Here is a 22,180-nt window from a genome sequence, read left to right as displayed (position 1 = left end):
ATCGTCAAATTAAAGAGTAATTAGGGTTTGAAAAACTTACCTAAAATGGAAGTCCTTTACTGTACCACACGCTGAAGATCTAGCTCCTAGGACCAACATTGATAAGAAATGGAAGGTTGTCACGTTAAGGTGAAGTATAACTATGGTTGAAGCTTCAATTATGGCGGGTGATTAATTTGAGAGAGAGAGAGAGGACCTCTGTGAGGTATGCTTCACTGAATAATGAGGGTAGTTAGGAGGCGGAGATAACCTGGCATCATTTGGGAGGGTTTAAGTCAACAAAGCAAGACTTAACCTTCTTAATCGGTTTCATGTTAGTAGGGACTATTTACAATTATTGGGGTATAAAGTTGGATTATTAAACAATAATCTATATTTGGGATTATTTTCAACGAATGAGGCAAAGTTGGGATTTTCTAGGCAATTTTTTCATATTTAATTGACAATAATACCCAACTTGTATATTTTATAACTTTAATCAATTAAAATAATTTGCCCAAAACTATGTGCCCAACTCAATGGGACATTTATTTGGAAACTGAGGGAGTACAGAGGATTAGTAGTATTTAACGTGTTGAACTTTAATAACCTGTAATACTCTGGAAATTTCCTCCTTTTAAATACCCTTTTTACCCTTATTGAAACACCATTTAAGAAATAACCAAAATATTTACGCTACCATGATAACAGCTAAGGCTTTTCAAAGTCACACAGTAGAAGTCTTAAAATCAAAATAAAACTTTGAAAATAAATAACTTGCGTTCACAACCTTAAAGCCAAAGTGAAATAAAACCATTCACAAGTTATAACCAACGTGGCCCAAAAAAATCAACACTCAAAACGTAATTAATCCCATCAATAAACGTGAGTAATCAACGTTAGTTCAATAATAAATCATCAATAAACTAGAATATAAAAGTTAACGAAAGCATAACAAGTAACGCTCAACACTCGTCCCATCATGCTCTTCATGCTTCAAGTACCTGTCACTTTCACTTTATTTCAACCTCACTACTCGCCATTAAAATGGGTCATTGTAGGGCCAATCCAAAGAAAAGCCAAACACAAACAACAAAATACGAATCAGCAAAAGCTAGTACATATGCACCTATAAAGCTAGCACACTAACATGATCATCCTAAAAATAATAATTAAAACATGCTCGCCATACAATCCCAAGTCAACTTACCTTTGACTCATAACTAGCAATATTAATTATTATTTTTATTAAATAACTTTAGATAACGCATCGAACGGGTTTCCTTTTCTTATCTATCCCTTATAAAGGGACCCCTCACTTTGGAGCTAACCAAGCGAGTACCAACTAGTGTCACCTTGTGACGGAATTCCAGCGCATAAATAATAATAAAAGAAGGTATAGCGTCCTGTACTCTTGTTAGAAGTCATGGTTAAAAATAAAACCCCACAACTCCCCCCATATGTTCATACTCAAGGTATATAATTTCCGAGAGTTTTGGTGTGTATCCTCTTACACTTTATGTGATTTACCAATTTAACAAGTGATGACTTCGACCAAGCAATCAATAATACAACACAATAACATCAACTCATATTCCAAATTAATTCTTGAATTAATTAGTGAGCACATACAATTTATTTTAAATTAATCTTCCTTGCCTAGTTTTGTGTACAAAATTGCACTATTACTACCTTGGTGCATAAAATGCACTAATAACTTTCCTAAACTCAATCTCAACTTATGTGTGTGAGTAAATAAATACACTAACTTCCTTGACTCAACTCCAATAATATATGAGTGAGAATAAAATCATGAATCATGCTCAATAAATATAATTTTAGCTCCTTTAAACATATATAAACCTTGCTTAATATATTCATGCTTCCTTGAAACTTGAAAATAAAATATACTATCATGATTCATAAATATCTCAACTTGTATCATGCGTCAAATAACATGTTCACATGCTTGCATGCATATAAATTCTTAATCAACCAACAACAATTCCAAGCATTTATCAACCAAATATGCTACTAATTCATTACGTAATACATACTTTAAACTCCTAGCATGATACTACGCATACACAAATAGTTTTACGTGCATACGTACCTTGAATATTGCCTTAAATCAGCCAAGTATCTAAAAGGAAGAGCTCCTACAGACATTCCAAGGATATTCAGAAGAATAGCCTGCTCCTCAGCTTGGATACCTCCAAAATACACATCACTCTTACTACAATTGGCAACCAGTCCAGAAGTAAAGGAAAACTTAGTAAAAGCATTGAACAGGAGCCTAACAAAAGTCTCATCAGCCCTAGCAAACATAAGCAGGTCATCTGCAAATGAGATGGGTGAGAGACAATTTCTCACACCTAGGATGGAAGTTAAAGTCAGGCACACCTTTTAACTCATGCAAGCACCGAGATAAGTATTCCATTCCCACAGCAAATAAGAAAGGAGACATAGGATCTCCCTGTCTTAAACTTTCTTAGCTCTAAAAGGAAGAGCAGGAGCACCATTAATAAGAATAGAAAAGGAAACAGAAGTGAGACACCCCATCACCCATCTTACAAAAATACTAGGAAACCCAAGCTCATCCAAAACAGCTATCAAAAAACTCCACTCAATAGAGTCATAAGCTTTTTGAAGGTCTACCTTGATCATGCACCTTGGAGAAACAGCCTTATGGCTATCACCTTTGATCAACTCAGTAGCAAGAAAAATATTATCACCTATATGTTTTCCAGGAATAAACCCAGTTTGAGCCTCATCAATTACTTCACTAATCACCCTAGAAAGCCTAGTAGTCAAAAATTTTGAGACAATCTTGTATAACACAGTACAACATGCAATTGGCCTGTAATCTTTGACATAAGAAGGATTCTAAATTTTGGGCACCAGAGTCAGGTGGTACAGTTCCAAAGAGCATTCATAACCCTAGTTCTGAAAAAATCATGAACACCTTCATAAATGTCAAGCTTGACACAGTCCCAGGCATGCTTAAAAAACTTAGCATTAAATCCATCAATTCCAAGGGATTTGTCATCATCTATACCCTTAATTGCAGTATCTATCTCTTCATTTGTGACCTAGCTGGCTAAGAAAGATTGAGCTGCAGAGGAGAGATGCTTACCAGCTCTCATAGTCACGAGGTCAACAGCTTGCAAAGAGTCAACAACAGTACCCATCAACTGTTTATAGAAGTAGAGAATCTCCTTTTCAATATCATTTGGATGCTTGAGCAGAATGTTCTGAGCAGACATAATAGAATCAATTCTGTTCCTAGATTGTCTATGCTTCATCATAGCAAAGAAAAATTTCGAGTTAGAATCACCAAGAGAAACCCAATTAATTTTAGACTTTTTCCTGTAGACACTTTCCTGAACAGACCTCCAATACCTCAGTTTAGCAATAGCCTCAGTCTCCTGAACCTTCAAAATGTTATTGTTAGGATGAAGAGCCAACTGGTCCTGAATTCCAAGGAGAGCCAACTGACAAGTATTCAATTTTTCTTCCAGCTTATTCAATTTCCCCTTAAGCTGTTTAAGCTTATTCCAAACCCTAACCATAGAGTTACCAGGAACACCACAGCTCCAAGACTCTTGAACCAAATTCATAAACTCAGGGTGAGTAGTGAGGCAATTAAGGAATCTAAAAGGCTTCCCTTTACCAGGAATAGCAGGGGAAACCTCATACAGGAGAGGGGAGTGATTAGATAAGGAAGGAGCTAAAAAATTAGCCTCAACATTTGGAAACTGCAAGAGCCAATCCAGATTCACTAACCCCCCTATCAATTCTTGTGAGGGTACAAGGGCCAACCCGAGCCTTATTGGACCAGGAGAAAAAAGACCCTTTACTCTTTATCTCAGTAAACCCCATGCATTCAACAAATTCTCTAAAATCCCTGATTTCATAATTTGTAACCTCACTACCATTGATTCTATCTTCATAGTGCAGAACAGAATTAAAATCACCAGTGCATAACCAAGGCATAGTAACACAACCAATAGCTTTAATTCCATCCCACAAGCCTTTCCTGTCATGAATGCTATGCATGCCATACACAAAAGAAACAGCAAATTGCTTGCTGTAATCCAAACTGAGCGTGAACAGTGATTACCTCAAAATGCAACTTGTCAATCTTCCAACCCAGCCAGATCTTGCCTCTATAAGAGCCACTATAATTACAAATCCAATTCATACCAAAACCAATCTTCCTTTGCAAACTAACACTCTTCTGTTTCTTAACTTTAGTTTCAAGCAAGCACAAAACATCAGTCCCAGTCCTACTAAGTAGTTGCTTTACATCAACTACCTTTGAAAGGTCATTGAGACCCCTCACATTCCAAACAGTGACAATCATGGAATTGGAGGGGGCCCACCCCTGCCTAGGGTAACCGTAGGTCCAACACTCTCATCAGGTAGCACAACAAATTGGTTACTAACTTGAACTTGAGGCATGACAATACCAGGAATAGCAACTGAACCTTTCTTCCTCATAGTTTCCCAGTCACTCATGGCTGAAGTAGCCTTAGTATTTACCTTTTGAACCCATGTCTTTTTTTGAGGCATTGGCTTGTTTTGGCTAGCCTTCTTAACCTTGGGATCAGGGCAAACATGACCAACCTTATTACATTTCTCACGGTAAGGGGGGTCCATTCATATTTTACTATCAGCTCCACCATTTCACCTTTAGGGCTCTCAACCCAGACTGTTTTAGCTAAGGGTTTAGTGATATCAATTTCAATTAATAGCCGAGCAAAGGAAACCCGCAATTGTCTAGATGTGCATTCATCAACACAGAGAGGGACACCCAGGATGCTACAAATCCTACTAAGGGTTTCAGAACCCCAGCAATTCAAAGGTAGATTTGGAAACTTAACCCAAAGGGGAATTGTGCGCAAAATCTTAGCATGAAAGTCAAAATTCTCAAACCAAGGTTTAACAATCGCAGGTTTTCCACTAAACATATAAGGGCCACCATAAACTACAGAGTTAAGTTCAGATTCATGCAACAAGTTGATTATGAAATACCCTTCATCATACCAAAACACATCAAGCTTGTTGCTAATACCCCATTCATCCATTATGAACCTTTTGATTGCACCAATCGTGGGATAATACCCAAAAACATAAAGAACAATAGCATTCTTCCACTTTTTAGTTCCTTCATCAATTTCATTAGCAGGGAGGATAGCAATAGCCTTACCATTTTTTATCATTGGGGGAACATAGCATAGAGAGACCCCTTTTGCATTGAGCTTCCCACTGAAACCCTGCCCTACCCCATCTGACTTAGGGGAAGAAGGTCCAAATTGAGCCCCAATAGTAGGATTGACAATCGGGCTAACCCTATGATCACCGGGCAATGGAACAGTAACCGGGGATTTCAGTACTGTTTCATTGGATTTTGGACCAACTGATCCAAAATTGAGGGCTAAGAGATGAGCATCTCTTCTAAATAATCATCCCAGCAGAGGGGTGAACCAATCCGGGAGCAGCAGTAACCAGCTCATCTCCCTGATCTAGGTTACTAACTTGCTTAAACTAATATGAGCAACTACCCCCTATACTTTGATTTATTCTAAGTTAAAGACTAGTTTTTAAAATGAGAAGATGGTCAATAGTTTGGATTATTTTTGTTAATTTTTGCTAAATTAAAAGGGATTTTAAAATGGGTCAAAATGAAAAGCAAGTGAAATCGTTTAACTATTTTTTGAATTAAGAAGACACAAAAAAAGGGGGGATATATATATATATATATATATATATATATATATATATATATATATATATATATATATATATATATATATATATATATATATATATATATATATATTTTAATTTTATTTTTATAAAATATGACAACAATAAGCACTGTAGCTTATGAACAGTATTTTCGCTATACTATTGAAAATGAATAGTGTCTTGTCTTTTGTGCCCTTCCAACAGCGTAATTTTACATTGACTAGCTTAAATCCCGTGCAACACACGGTTTTACCAAATATTATAAAGATTTATAATAATATGTTGTTAAAATTTTATTTCATTTCTTTTAAAATTTTTTCTCTTTATAAAATACTCCCTTCGTTGTTTTTAAATGCATTACTTTGACTTTTGCACTATTCACATGTCATGTTTGACTTAAGTTTTTTGCTATTATAAAGTAAATAAGTTTATTATATGATATATCATTAGATTCGTCATAATGTCTACTTTTATAATTTACTTTGTTACAATTTTTACTAATAAACAATTAAAGATATTAATGGTTAAAATTACGTCTTGACAAATGTGTGATTAAAGTGATGCATTTAATAAAACAACAGAGGGAGTATACAATAAGGTATTCATATTCTATACATTATTTCAATAGAAATTTTAAGTTGTACCCATATGTCTTATGTATATATTTTAAATTTAAATTTTAAATTATGATTTTGTTTATAATAATAGTAATGTATGGTAAATTATCAATAAGTAATAGTTTTACTGAATTTGGGAGTGAAGATTGCATTACATTCAAACTATTTTTTCTTGATATAATGTCTTATACAATAAAAGATATGAAAAATATGTAAATATTTTTTTTAGAAAGTGAATCACAATTATATGATTTAGTGAATATTTTATTAAAAAATTGAATCTCAATTATATAAAGAAGTGAATTTTTTTTTGGAAGAAATTAAAAAAATAAATAAATAAATAAATGAAAGTTTTGAGGAGAAATAAACAGCACCAGGAAGTAACACGTGTCATTCTTGACGTCGTTTTAGTATTATGTTATTGATTTTACTTCCACTTGTTTCTGTCTCTTCAGTATTCCTTTCTTTCTCTTCAGTATATTTTCTGTAATCACACTCTATGAGTCTATCCCTCTCTTCCATTGAAACGTACGCTGATATTCACTCCTCCATTAAAACAACTTCTTGGAGGTAGATGATTAACCTTCTTTATGATATCTCCTCTCCTTTTATTTCACTTTCTCTCTAAATCAAATCAAATTGTACCAGAAATTAAGCATCAATTTGACCTAGGTTTTTGAATTATAATGATGAAGTTTCAGATGATGATTCAATCTCTACAGGTATTTTTTTTTCTCTCCTAAATTCAGATATTTTCTCTCTCCTAAATTCGGGTTTCTTTGGATTTTTTGTTGGTGATGATTTCGCCATTAAATCGCCAACTGATGAATTAAAGTTGCAATTGAAGCAATTATTGATATTATGGTTTCAGAATTTGGATTCTTCGGAACCATCATCGCATAAATAACGGACCGGAGGAGGAGGGATTTGGTTTCAGTATATTTTCTGTTATTCCCCTTTTTTCTGTTTTTCCCTTCTTTTTTTTTTTGGTTTTTGTGTTTTTCTGTTTTTCCACCTTTTTTTTTGTTTTCTGTTTTTCCTTTGTTTTTTAATTTTTGTTTTTCTTTTGTTTTTTTTTTTTTGTCCTCGATTTTGTTGATTTGGTGCATGTTTTAATTTGAAAATATTTGTGTCCTTCATTTTTTTTTTTTTTGAAGTAATTTGTGTCCTTCATTTGTGGCATTAAAATAATTTTTTTCTTGATTTAGTTTTGCAATAGTTATTGATATGTAATTTTTGTTGATTTAGTTTTACAATAATTATAGTTTTACAATAATTATAGTTTAGCATTAAAGTAAGTTTGTTGTTGCTATGTATTGTTATTGTTATGTAAATTTGGTTTGGTTTGTATTGGTTTTTGCTGCTGTTGTTGTTATGTATTATGGTTGTTTACTTAAATTGTTGTTATTTTTATTGTAATTGTTTTTTTTATTGAGTTGTCGTTGTTGCGTCTAAATTTTGGCAGTTTTGTGGTTAATTATAGTTTTGATTTGGTCTGTTATTGTGTTGAAATTATTTGTAGTGTGTTAGTGTGTTGTTATTGTTAGTAGTGTATTAGTATTGTAAGAATAATATTATTGTTATTATTTGTAATGTTGTTATTATTGTTTATTTGATTTGATTTATTATAGTTTTGATTTGATTTTTTAAACTATGAATTATTATTGAAATATGATTCTGTACTTATTTTTTTAATGCAGATTGAGGGTTCTGGTTCTCGTCATGCAAGATCAAGACGTTTGAATGCGTCTGTTAGGAGGGAGTTAGGTGGTGCAGGACCTTCACATGCACCGTTTCAGCATGAGCAGCAGTATGGGACTGCTGGTGCTTGGTCGGGGGAGCACCAGTCACAGGGGAGCGCCCCCATGTATTCGTCTACTGGAGTGCCTTCATCAGATGAGGATGAGGATGAAGATCGAGGAAGTCAATCTGCTAGAGATGCACAGTACGACCCTCAGGATTATCGTACTGTGTATAGGGGTGACCATGGGAGATATGTTAGCAGTAGTGAACCAGGTCAAGCTTCTACCAGCTCGTCAGAGTCATGGGTGGTGCAGGAGCCGATGCCAGGTGGGCCTGAAGATGGTACCGTTATTCCGAGTTTTGGGGGTCACGTGTCTGCCTACATATGGGGTGGGCAGGAGCGAAACGTGCTGCGGTGTTTGAGAAGGACACAGTTGTGTTCTGAATTGGGTTACTGGAGCGCTCGTCTTCCGCCGGAGCACCTGGAACCGATTGATGGCACTGGTCTATTTCATTTACCCGGGATCATGTTCCGGCGATTTGACTGGCCCTTAATTTCTGCTTTTGTTGAGAGATGGCAGCCAGACATGAACACGTTTCACATGCCTTTTGGGGAGATCACGATCATGCTGCATGATGTGTATCATATTCTAGGGCTTCGTGTCGACGGTTCCATGGTTTCCACTACTCCTAGCACGGACGTTTTACGGGACGCGTGCTCGGTTACCTTGGATATGACTGAGGAAGAGCTGAATGAGAAGTGTGGTACCAAAACCGTATGGCAGGGTAGTGGGGTCCTGACTGAGAGGATAGTGGAGTCGACCTTGGAGGCGCAGAGGCCCTTCAGTTTCCATTACAGGGCGTACCTGTGGTTAGTACTCGGCGGTTGTTTGTTTTTGGACAAGAGTGGAAACCGTACTCATCCTTCCTTCCTCAACGAGCTGTTTGTTGAGGATGTTCAGATTAGTGAGTACTCCTGGGGTTCTGCTGTGCTAGCATACATGTACCGGTAATTGGGTACAGCATCACGAAGAGATGCTGATTCTATCGTTAGCTGCCTTACGCTTCTGCAGGCGTGGATCTACGAGTACTTTCCGTGTTTCCGACCTCAGCAGGGGACCTTGACCAGAGAGCTTGCTATTCCTCGTGCGTCCGCCTGGGATGTTGGATCGAGGTGCCCTAACAAGAGCATGGAGCGCCTTCTCGCTTTTCGGGCTAGGTTGGATCATTTGACTGACAATGAAGTTAACTGGCTACCGTACGGAGTTGATCCAGCACACGCGTGCCTGCTACTCTTTTCATTGGTTGCATCCAGTATCGTAGCATCATTGAGCCATACATGCCTGATCGAGTGGTTTGGCAACTTGGATACGTCCAGGGCATTCCACCAGCCATTATCAGGCCTGAGAAGGCTAAGAGACCGACGAACTTGAAGATGTATCGGGTTGACTTTCCGCCAGAGATGACACCTTCCCGTTTATACGTGACAGTGGCAACTGTCGGTACTTTTGACCTATCTTCGACCTAGAAGCCTCCAAACCATTACGAATTGCGATGATTTGATTACCAATGTGGCTATGAACTCGAGCCCATACGGTATCTAAAGAACCTGCACATTACAAAGAAAAACCGTTATGATTTGTAACTCAAATTCCTAAAATAAAGTACATACATGAAGTTCAATAATCTTACACCAAACCTGTCGAGGAATCAAACCACATCTTCACGGCCGAATGTTGGCTCTCAACTCTACAAGTGCTGGTGTTGCCATAATGTAGAACTTGGTTTGTCCAAAATGTCATGAACTTTGTTTTATGACAAAGCCATGTGTTCTCTACATATTGTATCACTGCTGGAAAACTTGCCCACTTATCTTTCATGTTTTCTACAGCGGCCTCATAATCTTCCTCGGTTGCAGCGTCCATGATACGTTTCCATTTTCCGTTTTTGAAAGACGCACCGATTTTCTTGCTTTTGAACATAGTAGTGACCCGAGCCTCCACATCTTTGTTAATGTGCCATCGACAAAGTAAGTGCGAGGTTCCTGGAAACACTTCCCTCAATGCAGCACATAGCCCAAGCTCACGGTCTGTCAAGAAAACCGACGGCTCCTTATTATACCCAATCACGTCTCTCAACCTCTGCAAAACCCATCGATAGCTTGTCGTGCTCTCGTTGCGCATGAACACGTAAGCGACGAGAAAATTCTGATTTGTCGGTGTCACGCTAACTATCTCAAAGAACGGCATCCCGTATCGGTTAGTCTTGTAATTGGAATCCATACCGATCACATAGGGGTACGTCCGTAGGATGTCTACCATGACTGGATGCGCCATAAAGGCGTGCTGTAAAACGCCTTCATCGTCGGACATGACCCAGTAAACATACTGACTCTGTCTCGCCAAATGTAGAAATTGTTGAACAACTCCTCTCCCATCAGACATCTCCTCTTTGAAGTCATTCCGGCAGTTGTAGATGTGTCTGATGTTTGGATGATCATCAAGAAATTGCTCCGCAATAGTCGCCATGATGTTACGCGGTGCAACCTTAGACTTCGTCATGTCACGCACAACCTGCTTCGCATTCGGGCTCAACCCACTAATTTTATGATGACCCTCTGGATACGCAATCATTGGATGGTTGTGGGTCCCAGTTACATCAATTTTCGCCCGGATAAACCAAGTATTGGTGACGAACTCGTAACATATCTTGATGTAGAAAGGACAACCAATGCCCTTGGTTTTGGTGTCCTTCCGAATTGCGTTCTCAAGATCTCTCGGCTTACTCCTGCGTCCCCGGTCACATCTTAAATATCGAACTGGTCGACCATCCCTCTGTTTGTTGAAAGACGATTTCACCAAAATAAATCCCAGATTTATTGCAACAGCATCCGCCCATGTAACTGCATCGTCAAACGTTAGAAAAACGTGTCTGTCACAAAATGTACACTGTAATTCACAACGTCACCGTCGTCTTCAACCTCCGAATCCTATCAAAATAACAATACAAACAAATAAAACACGCAAGGATTACTATTTTAAATTTAACAATAATAATAACAATAATAATACAAATAATCATAATAATAATTAAAATAACAATAATAACAATAATAATATTAATAGTATTAATAGTAATAATAATAATAATAATAATAATAATAATAATAATAATAATAATAATAACAATAACAATAATAATACTAATGATAATAATAATAACAATAATAATACTAATGATAATAATAATAACAACAATAGTAATAATAATAGTAGTAATAATATTAATAATAATCATAATCATAACAGAAATTTACAAAATTAACAAAACTAATATTAATAACCATAATAATAATAATAATAATAATATTATTAATAATATTAATAATAATAATAATAACAATAACAATTACGTAAAAAAAAACAAAAAAACAAAAAAAAAGGACATCCGCTTGTTTTTTCCGGAAATTTTGGGCGGATCTCCCCCAGATTTCCGGAAAAATCAAGCGGATGTCCTATTTACAAAAAAAAAAAGATTCCGAAATACTTACAGATTCTTCCGTCGAACCCTCCGGCGTGTGAACGTTGTCGTCGTCCATCGTAAAACATCACTCCGTACACTTTCCTTTTCTGGCCCGGGATTTTTAAATTCCTCGGGATTACCGTACAATGGTGGAACCGGGATTTTTTAATGCTCGGGATTTTTTTAACACAAGTGGTGGGTCGGTAATGTTTTTAATGTTGTCGGTAACTAAATTTCCCCATGGTGGACCCTTAAATAGCTAAAATACCCACAAGGGCAAAAATGTCATTTCAATTAAAAATGTGAACGTCACCCAGTAATTTGCGAACGACGAATAGCAGTTCAGTTTTAAAATGAAAAATTGGATTTCTTGGGTCTACTGTTTATTGAAAGACCTTTTCTGTTTTCGTCTACTTGGAATAAACTGAGCTCTAAGGTTCTGTATTAAGTCCTTTTTTTTTTTTTTTTTTTTTTTTAATTACAGATAAGTCCTTTCTTACATCCCAATGGATTTTAAAGAAAGAGATTATGAGCATGTGACATCCTCTTATACAATAATATTTATGATCATTTTAATCTATGAAAATTACCAAGCTATATCCTATGGTTTTATGTTCTGCAATCAAATTTCAATGACAAAGAAGCAATTAGTGGGGGCAAAGTTGGACTTATTAGAGACACAATTATAGCAAGGATTATCAAGAAGTGATCTACTGTAGTAATCGCTCTTTTATAAGGAATCAAGATTGAGAATGGAAAAAGAAACATCTTAAACATTTTTCATACTGGCAAGAAATATGTAATATATTTAGGAACAAATTCCTCATATGTTTGATCAAACAAAGTAACTCTCTTTCTTCTCTTCCTCAATTTGTAAAATTGATTTCAAGGATCAGTGCTCATAGGTCAATGTATCCCTCGCTTATTTGCTCTGATTAATTATCTTCTTTAATTAAAGTTTGTTACTCAAAGGACTTGTACATTTAGTAGGAAGGTATGCTTGCTTCCTTTTTTTTTTTTTTTTTTTTGAAAGAATGCTTGTTTCCTCTTTGCTTAAACTCTAGCCCTTTGATTTTTACTTTTGATTCTTTTTAGAAAAATATTTATATGTATTTTGGGAGTATACAATTGATGTCTAAGAAAATATTCACTTGACCAGTATTATGTATGGGGTGTTGTTGGCAATAAATAAAACAATTTGAAGGGGTTCAAAAACGTCAGAACCACATGAGTTCACCGGGGTGGAGCATTTTGTGATGATTAATTTGCATGAGGTTTATTTGTTTAGTTGAAATCATTTTCTGATTGGTTTGAGTAGTTGTAAATTGGTCAATGATGGTTGGTGTTTGGAGTGTAAAAAAGGATGATGAAAGATTTTATACGTGGATTAGTTTGGGAGTATTGGTGCTTTTTAAAATATGTGGCATTATACCAAACTAATTGGAATTTCGACAATAAAAATCCATACTGTATAATTGAATATAACTCATATGCCTCAATTGTACTTAATGTTTGATTATATCGACTACAAATAAGATTAAAGTCCAAACATTTTGCAGATTTGAATACAAATATTGACATTGATTGGAAAGATGGATTAATATTTAACTATTGACATTGAATGGAATAATAGACTAGGACTATTAAATTTGCTAAAACTTTTGAAAGTTTACACTGATCCCCCCATTTATGGAATAATAAACTAATGCTCAACCTTTTAATTACTCTGTTTGCTTGCCAAATTTTTTCAAGTCTTCACCATCCCATTTCATTTACCGTTATAAATTCTCTGGTATTTTTGAATGTTTTTGAGGAATCCTTATGAAGGAAAGATTGACTGAAGGGTACAATTTCTAATTGAATTGAAGGTCTGTTTTTCATTAAAAAGGCTAGATTTCAGGTTTGGTGTTATATTTAAGTTATGATGGCTTATTTAGTTATTTCAATTCTAAATAATGCTTCTGTCAAATTAAAATTCTAAATAATGCTGTAAGTCTTGCTTCTGATATTATTTGGATCTGCAGGATCATCTACCAGGCATGGACTGAATCCAGATTTTGTGGATCTAGAAGGTCAACTCACTCATGAGGCACCATGGGAAGATGAGAAAGATCTTGAGACTGGTCTTGGTACGTAAACTATTCTTGACTTCTTGCTTTATTTATTTATATAATTATTTCATTTATTAATTTTGAGTAAATTGAGTGGCAATCATTGTGTGCGGTTCCGGTTGGTTATACTAGCTTTGTTGATCGGTGATTTGTTGGGATGAAGAAACCTGATAATGGTTCATGCTCTAATAAGCATCTAAATTGGATGTTGTGTCAACTCTACGTTGGATTATTGAATTAATAGTTATAATTAGTGAAGACCTAAATGCAATTTTTTTTCTTTTCTTAGTTTCAAATTTTGCTTGATTTTGAACTGTGTGTAGCTTTAATGGGTTGAGCGTATTTAAGATTGTCAGCTTCCAAGCTTCTCCTTCTCTATTAAAGTGGCTTATGAGGTAACCACTTGATTTGTATCTTGTGTGAGAAAAATAGTGCAAGCAATCTGATTATGTTCCTTGGATCTAATAAACACTCAAACAAAAACAAGCAGATTGAAGAGTGTTGTGTAGGTTCATGCACATGGAGTGTGCAGTATAGGTAGTAGTTGACTCATCTTTTTCTTAACAAGCTTATGGAAATGCAGTTATAGATTTACAATATTGGGTGATGAAGTGACTCATCGATTTCTTCTGTTTAATGCACCTCTTTAAAAATTTGGTATGTGAGGTTTGTAGCTTATAGACAAGATGCTAAAATTGTTTAATATGGATTTATTGAAGTATTGATGGAGTAGTTTGCTTATGTTTTTTATGTTTTTTCCCTTGCCAAATTTATTACTTTCAGTATGTCTAGTTTAGAGGACTCCCTCAGTTTCGACAAGCTGCCTAGCATGGGCACTCTTGACAGGAGGTTTTAATTCTTTGGCTGGTATATTTCCTTGATTATTTATGTTTAGTCCATTTCTCCATAATATCATGTTTATTTTTTGGGTGTTTATTTTTGAATTTTGGAATTTGGTTTTATTTATTAATGCAATTAGACTGAAGTTGTGTCGATGGGTGTTGTTGAATTTCCGTTTAGAGGGGGAAAAATTGAATTTAGTTGTGAAATTTGATCCAAAAGTAGTCACTATATTCCGATAGTTAATTCTGGTTCCCTTTTCATTACTTGATCATCCATGTTTAATTTTGATTTGAGTTTCTCTATTTTGATGCTAGTATTAGTGAGAAATTGGGGAAAACAATTACTCATACTTTATTGATTGGTGACGTAAATTAGCTTTACGTTGACTTGAGAATTTATGTATATGTTGCCAACATGGCTGATAATAGTTTAAACTTTAAAGTGAGTGGTGAGTAGTGTTTATATGGCATAGTATGTGATTGATAGGCTAGGCATCAAAGATCATTGGTGAAGAGTGGAAAAGCATGTCAGAAGAGCAAAAAAAACCAACAATTCATAAGCACGTAAAAAAAAGAGAAGTATATTTGTTCGTTATTATTGCCCTGGTGATGCTGATTCTGTTTCATACTTTTGATGTCAAGTATATATGTTGCATTGTTTCTGCTATTATATGTATACACATGAACTCTGGATCTGGATTGATTTATGAATATCCGGTTTATTAGTGCTAGCAATTTCCTGGAGTATAGTGCTAAACTATTAAACTAGAGAATTGAGTAGAGATCAAGTGGTTGAACCCCTTAGCTTCCATAAGTTCACAACTTAGGTCGTCTTGGGTCAAAGGTTGTTATATACACTCGGGTGCACGGTACACCTAACGTATTTTTTGCAAAAAAAAAACCTTGGTGCATCTTGCACTCGAGTGTATATAACATTTCAGTCAGGGGTTCAAAACTCCTTTACCCCTTCCCCTGAATATTATTCCTCATCAGCCACCTTCCACAGACCACCTTGAGATAGGGATTCATAGAGGGGGTAATTGTGCACCTGTCCTAGAAAATTAGTGTTAAGCTATCACTCTATCAGATACTGCATAGTTTGTTAAAGTGCACTGAATTTACTACGTATGATTGATTTGGCCCGGAAAATACTCTGTTTGTACCCAGCAGCTTCATCAGAATCATGACATCGAATCTACTGATTTTGCTTAAATAACCCACACCAACTCATGTTTAAGCCAATCTCATAAAAAAGCAAAAAATTTCCAGGTGTAGTAAGAATTGGTGGAGGGGAAGGGGGATGGGAATAAGGTTATCATTGTTTTTCTATTTTTGAGATCTACGTTGAGAAACAGGTGAAATTGGTTGTATAAGTGGATCCAATTTTACTTTGATCTTTTTTTAGATTTAAAGGATTTTAGTAGATCTACTTTCAGGTTGGCAGTGAACGAAAAATGACATTGATCTTATTTAGAATTATTGACTTTTGAATTTTGAAATTTAGATATGCTTCTTTCAAGTGTTATGTGTGATTGTAATTAGTGAGTAAATTCTAAATTGTTTGTTAATAATTAGGATTTACGAATAATTTTCCTATGTTTTTTTAAACCTAATACATGATTATGTATGTGCCATTTATCTAGGATGAAAACTACATCTGCTACAAGATGGTGGTTGATGAATTGGAGGAGCTTATATTAGGGTAGGATTGGTATATTGCCTATATCCAGCTATTCTCATAAGTTTGCATTTGTTATACAAATTTTGGACCATGTACCAATTTGTTTTACTAAAAGCTCAGAATTATGTTATTGTAGAGGATGTAGACTCTGCAGGACTGTCCTTGTTCTGCCATTATGTTGCTTCTATGCAACAGCAAGACTGGTGCAGGCATAGAAGAGCAACAGTGACTTCTCAAGGTAATTTTCTCAACATGAATATTCACAGAAGGAAGAATGGTGATTGCTTGATGTATAATGTACTGCTAAAGTTACCAGACTGTAATCAAAGTCTTTGCTTTTATATTTTCTTATTCTGATTGCACCAACCTTGGAAAATTGGGTCCTGCCTTATGCTGCAGTTTTAATTCATGTTTTTGTACATGTATCTGTGTTTGCTATGCATATTTGTATTAGATACAAGTAACAACAACAAAGTTAACTTTAAAGTGGATTTGCAGCAACAACAATAGTAACAACAACAAAGTTAACTTTAAAATGTACACAAAAACAATGAAGGGAATGAAGACGAGATAAAAAGATCTTTAAGACAAAGGGGAAGCTAACATGAATCGACTTTATAATTTTAGCATTTTAAAATGACTAAGAGGCATGGTGATAAAAAAAATGTTTAGGGATTTTGTAAATATACTATATATTATCTTTCTAAGGTAAGTATTTCTATAAAAATGTTTAGGGATTTTATAAAAATGCTATTACATTGTAAAAGTAAATTGAGGAGAAGAAATCGAGTCTTTCTTAGAAAAAATTATTATTAGAGTGTATTTAATTTGATGGAAATCCAAAATCATGTACGAAATTACTCTCTATAAGTCGTAAATGTTGGGTTAGGATTTGGCAAAAAAAAACAGTGAAGAGGAGAGAAAAGGAAAGAGTGAAGCAAAGGAGACAATATTAGGTAAGGAAGATACGGAAAATATACTTATAAGAGATCTTTTTAAGGTATAAGACTAAGAAATAAGCAAAAATGAAAAAGACTTTCTTAGACGCACATAAACCATAAAAGAAAATTATATAGAGAGAAAAAGGATTTGGGAGGGGGGCTTAGTCGGACAAGCCTCATCAAAAGAAGAAAAAAAAAAGAGGAATAAAGGAAAAGGTATAGGAAAGAAAGCTTGAACAACAAGGAGGGAACAAGAGAGAATGTGTGTATGGGAAAAGGAAGAGAAAAAGAGAAAGGTAAAGGAAAAATCAAGATATAATATAATAGAGCACTTTAAATTAGTAGTAAGAAATAAAGTACTCTTTTATAAATTTTTTATAAAACTCTAAAAAACATGAAAGGGGAGTGAGAGAGAGGTCGAGGTTATAATTAGGGATATGCAAGTATAATTGATTATAAGATTAGCGAATTAAAAAAAGGAGAAAGAGAAATATAAATAGCAAGTAAATAAGAGAAAAAAAAGAGCACTTTTAAAAGACCACATCAAAAGTGAAATAGGGTAAAAGATAAAGATCACTTAAGAAATTCTTATTAAAGAGGGTAATTAATGGTGGGAAGAGGGGGCAACAGGTAACAGGCTTACTAAAATGTTTAGATTATAAAAAAGAAAAGAAGAGTAGATGGGTGGGTGGGTGGGTGGGTGGGTGGAAGAAGGAACACGAAGGTGAGAAAAACCAAGGGAAAGATAGGAAAAGGGAAACAAGAGTGGGAGAAGGAGAAATATAAGAGAGTATAGACAACAACGATGAAGGAAGAAGAGATAAGAAGAAAAGCTAAGAGAGATAAAGAGCCCTTGGGGTGAGAGAGAAAGGGAGGGGTTGGGAAGAGAGAGTGAGAGTATTTTCTTTTTCAAAGTGTAAGAAAATGGTAGTCAGCTGTTACTACAGATGGCGAACTTAATATAAGCAAAACACTTGGTAAGATACATCGCGGGGTAAGTTTGGCTGAAAAGTTTATCAACTTTATGTATGCTACTATTCTATTGGTCCTACTCTTAGTTGCATTTTTAGCCCTAAGACTTGTATTGCTTTCAAAGATTGATCATATTCTAAAAATGACATGGTCATCTGTAAGTATTGCATATCCTTAAACGAAGGGGGAGAGAGGGAGGAAAGTTGAGTAATAGAGTGGGGGGAAGGAGGGAGTATGAAGAAGAGACTTTTAATCACAAATTATGAGTGAGTAGAGGAAAAAAAAAAAGTGACTATGCATAGGTTAAGAAAGATAAATAGATAGAGTATAGTGTTTTAAATTTTCAAAAAAAAAAAAAAAAAAACACCTATTACAATCAAGTATGAAGAGATTTAAAATATATAATCCATTAAAAACTAATGTAAGAAAGAAAGAGGGAAATGGAGCAAAAGAAGAGGAGGGGGGGGGGGAGGAGAGGACGTAGCTCATATTATACTTCCTAAGAAATGAAAAAACATGGAATATAGGTAATAGGAAGATAGGTAGATAGATATCAAAGGAGGGAGGGAGAGCTGCTCTTATTTTTTTTCCTTATATTAGAAAAGGATGATTTAACATTTCCAGATTTCCCTAACATCTTAATTTTAACGTGGTGATTTTATAGATTCAGGTTTCTTCTATTTTATAGATCCAGCTTACCTTATTTTGGTTTTGAGGGCTTGATCTGCAGTAGAAATTTATATGTGTAGGAATACCAAATCCTCCATTTAACCGAGTCTATTGTGTAAAGATCTAATGAAGAAGGCAGCTTATTCAACGTATCTGCAACATAGTCTGTTGCTTTGTATCTCATTGTTACTCTTAATTACTATGTGGCCATAGCATGCTTATCTTTCCTTTGAAGATCTGGGTTGTAGGTGGTAAAAGGTGTGGCCCCTGTGTTTGTATTTTTGTAGTATAGAGTATGATGCAGCAGCAAATTTTTTATTATAAGTCTTGTGATTTGTAAAAGTGATTTGATTTAAATTTTGTTTCATATCACTCATGGTTAGAATTATGGTTTTGGTAATTGAGATTCCCCGAAAGATGTGCAGGAATGGGGGATTGTGAAGTCAAGTGCAAGAGTGGTTTCTTTCTCTAATGTCCCCAAAGATAAAATGTTTGACCAAGGTGATCTTGATCTATATACTGTTCATAACTTCAGAGATTCATTAAAGGAGATATTAAAGCAGACAATGCTTGATCAAGAGTTTGCTTTTAGGAGGCAGATATTAATTTTTATTCAATTTGCACAAAAATGGTTGATTATGATGCTTTCCTTAGTTATATATACTCAAGTTATGACAGCCATCAATTTCTTTTATAGATTCATAAGTCCATAACTATATCAAGCAAAATTATCTTTTGATTTTCAATATTTTTTTTTGGCAATTCTAAGTTATTTGTCGCAAAATCTGGATGTCCTTTATATCCTGTGCTTTTGTATTTGATTTTCAGTATTTTTGGCGATTCAAGGTTATTTGTCGCAGAATCTGGATGTCCTTTGTGTCACAAAAACATATCATGTCATGTATGTTTTTGTGCATATATGAGATTTTCTTCAACTTTTGAATTATTTTCCATGATTCTTCATGAACTTTATAGAGAGTATAGCCAGGATGGAAGAATTAAAATAGAAGGGTTTTTGTATAATTATAGTATTTACGAAGGAGGCTTCAACAATAATGTAAGATGTTTAATGGTGACTTTGAATCTTATACAAAGTAATTCAATATCCCTTCACGTTAATGGCAGTGTCACTTTTATCTTTTCTGCTTTTGCTACTTTTGTTTCTATTCTTGAGGAATTGTGGATTGGGATGGGGTGTTTCTTATGGATTAAACAAATGTGATGCCATCTTGCTGCAGTAATATCTGTGAATAGTTGAACATGTAACAATTTCATACTCAAATTTCCCTTGTTTCTTGCAAGTATATGACAATGAAACTAATGTTTTTTTAGGCTGAATACATGCAATTTTTGAACTTCAATATGCATTATGAGTTGTAGCAAACACCTCCTCTGACTATGCAGAAACCTCTTGATCTCCAACTTTCAGTCGATGAATTTATTAGCCAATGTGTTGATGAATTTATAAAGAAGATTATAAATGATAGAAATAACAATAATTGTAAATCTAATATTCTCGCTGGAATCATATAATTAATTTTCACAAATTTTTACACTAAATATTTGGCTTGTGCTAATATTATTAAATAGCTTAGGATTGATTAATCTAGCAATTACGCTCTCTAGACCACTACCATGTAGTTAGGTTGTTACAATCAATTTGATCAAATTTAAAATGGCTAGAGAGTTGGTTGAATAAGGTTCACTATTGATGAATAAAAAAAATAGCAAGTAGGAAAAGAATATATAGATAGGAAGTCATGCTGGATGAGGCACACTATAATTTTCATATCAGTACAAAAAGAGAGAAGAGGATTAAAGGGAAAAGGGGTGGGAGAGGAAGTGTATGAACAAAGAAGAAGAGGGAGATAGAGAAAATGTGAGAGGAGGGAAAGAGGTAAAGAGAGATATAGTCATTTCAAGGGGGTTCGAAGAAGGAGAAAGAGATAAAGAGCACTTTAATTAGAAGAATATTTTTTAGAATTAAATCAAAGAAGAGATAAAGAGTACTTTTTTAACAGATTCTAAACTTTGATTAACCATCTAATTTAATTGTAAACATGTAAAGGAAGATGGAAAGGGAGAGGAAAGCAAGTGAGAATTGGGGGGAGGAAGGTTGAACACAAGTAAAGATTAACTTTATAAATTTTAAAAAATTATAAAATAGGGAAGGAGGGAGGGAGGGATGGAAGGAAGGAGAGAGGAAGAGAGATATGGTTAAAAAATTTCCAATTTTATATGCTTTTGAGCTGCTCTGTCCTACTCTGCTCTGCTATGCTCTGTTGAAATCTGCTCTGCTCTGCTAAAATCTTCTCTTTTATGCCCTTCTCTGCTCTGCTCTACCTTGATCTGCTTTGCTCTGCAATGTGTGGAAGCCTGCTCTGCTGAAATTTGCTCTACTCTGCTAATCCCTGCTCTGCTCTGCCCAGAAGCTCAAAAGAACAAGGTCTCGATATTAATGAGATATTTTGTATAGAAAGTCAAATTGATTAGCAATACATTTAGAACAAAAAATTCAAACTTAAGGTAGAATTGTGTTAATAGGGAAAGGGATTGGGAGAGAGAGGAGAAGGAGAGGGAGAGGGGGAGAGGGAAAGAGGAAAAGATAGAAAAGGAAGGGACATGGGAGAGAGCAAGAGAAGGATATGTCGAGAAAGAAAGAGCCAAGTTATAGAAGGGTCAGGAAAGAGATAGAGAGTGAGAAACCCGGGAATGAGGAGCTAAAAGAAGGGAAAGAAATAAAGAAAAAGGAGCCGGGAGAAAAAGAAAAAAAAAAGTGAAATAAAGAGAGAATAAGAAAGAGGGCCACAAGAGAGAGATAAGGGTCGAAATAGAAAGAAATAGAGCAATAAAAGGATAAAAGGGTAGGGAGAGAGAGAGTGTGTGTGTGTGTGATAAAGTGATAAAGAGAGAGACAGGTTGGGAGAGAAAAAGAGATAGGAGGTCGAAAGAAAGAGGGAGACAGAGAGAAACTAGGAGATATAAAGAGGCCTACAGGGAAAGGGGGGAGGGCCGGGGGGAAAAGGGAGCAACTATAACCTATAATTTTCAAAGCCTTAGCTTTTAGAGGATAGAATAGGGACAAGAAGGATTTGAAAGAAAGAAAGAGACTAAGAGAAAGAGTATGAGGCCATGGGATAATAAAGGAATGAATGAGTAATAAGAGAGTAAGTATGACCTATAATTTTCAAAGCCATAAAAAAAAGGTGGGAGAAGAAATTGAGTAAGAAGATGACAATAATTTTTAGAAACTTTCTAAGATGCTCAAAATGAAAAAAGACGAGTTAAATAAAAAGAAAGCTAAGAGAACGATAAACAAAGTAAACAAGAAAGGGAAGTAGATTTTGAC

General features: G+C 35.0%; 1 protein-coding gene and 1 long non-coding RNA gene across 5 annotated transcripts; both read left to right on the top strand.

Moving 5' to 3' along the window:
* The first annotated feature begins 7,036 nt into the window (after window positions 1-7,036).
* LOC110730434 (protein MAIN-LIKE 1-like) lies at window positions 7,037-9,106 on the top strand. The gene is made up of 2 exons (XM_021910237.1): window positions 7,037-7,072; window positions 8,051-9,106. The coding sequence occupies exons 1-2, from the start codon at window positions 7,037-7,039 to the stop codon at window positions 9,104-9,106; spliced, it is 1,092 nt and encodes a 363-aa protein (XP_021765929.1).
* Window positions 9,107-13,167: 4,061 nt separating this feature from the next.
* On the top strand, window positions 13,168-20,191 carry LOC110730385. Of its 4 annotated transcripts, XR_002513049.1 has the most exons (6): window positions 13,168-13,515; window positions 13,640-13,744; window positions 14,510-14,593; window positions 16,212-16,270; window positions 16,386-16,487; window positions 19,257-20,191. It is a non-coding gene; the product is annotated as an uncharacterized LOC110730385 (long non-coding RNA). The 4 variants fall into 4 exon arrangements; XR_002513046.1 differs by lacking the exon at window positions 19,257-20,191 and having other exon boundaries at window positions 13,171-13,515; window positions 16,386-18,526; XR_002513047.1 differs by lacking the exon at window positions 19,257-20,191 and having other exon boundaries at window positions 13,172-13,483; window positions 16,386-18,526.
* Window positions 20,192-22,180: the final 1,989 nt, after the last annotated feature.

The sequence above is a fragment of the Chenopodium quinoa genome, unplaced genomic scaffold (assembly GCF_001683475.1).
Source record: "Chenopodium quinoa cultivar QQ74 unplaced genomic scaffold, ASM168347v1, whole genome shotgun sequence".
Taxonomy (NCBI): Eukaryota; Viridiplantae; Streptophyta; class Magnoliopsida; order Caryophyllales; family Amaranthaceae; genus Chenopodium; species Chenopodium quinoa.
Note: the sequence above shows the minus strand (reverse complement) of the source record. Positions and strands in the feature narration are given on the sequence as shown.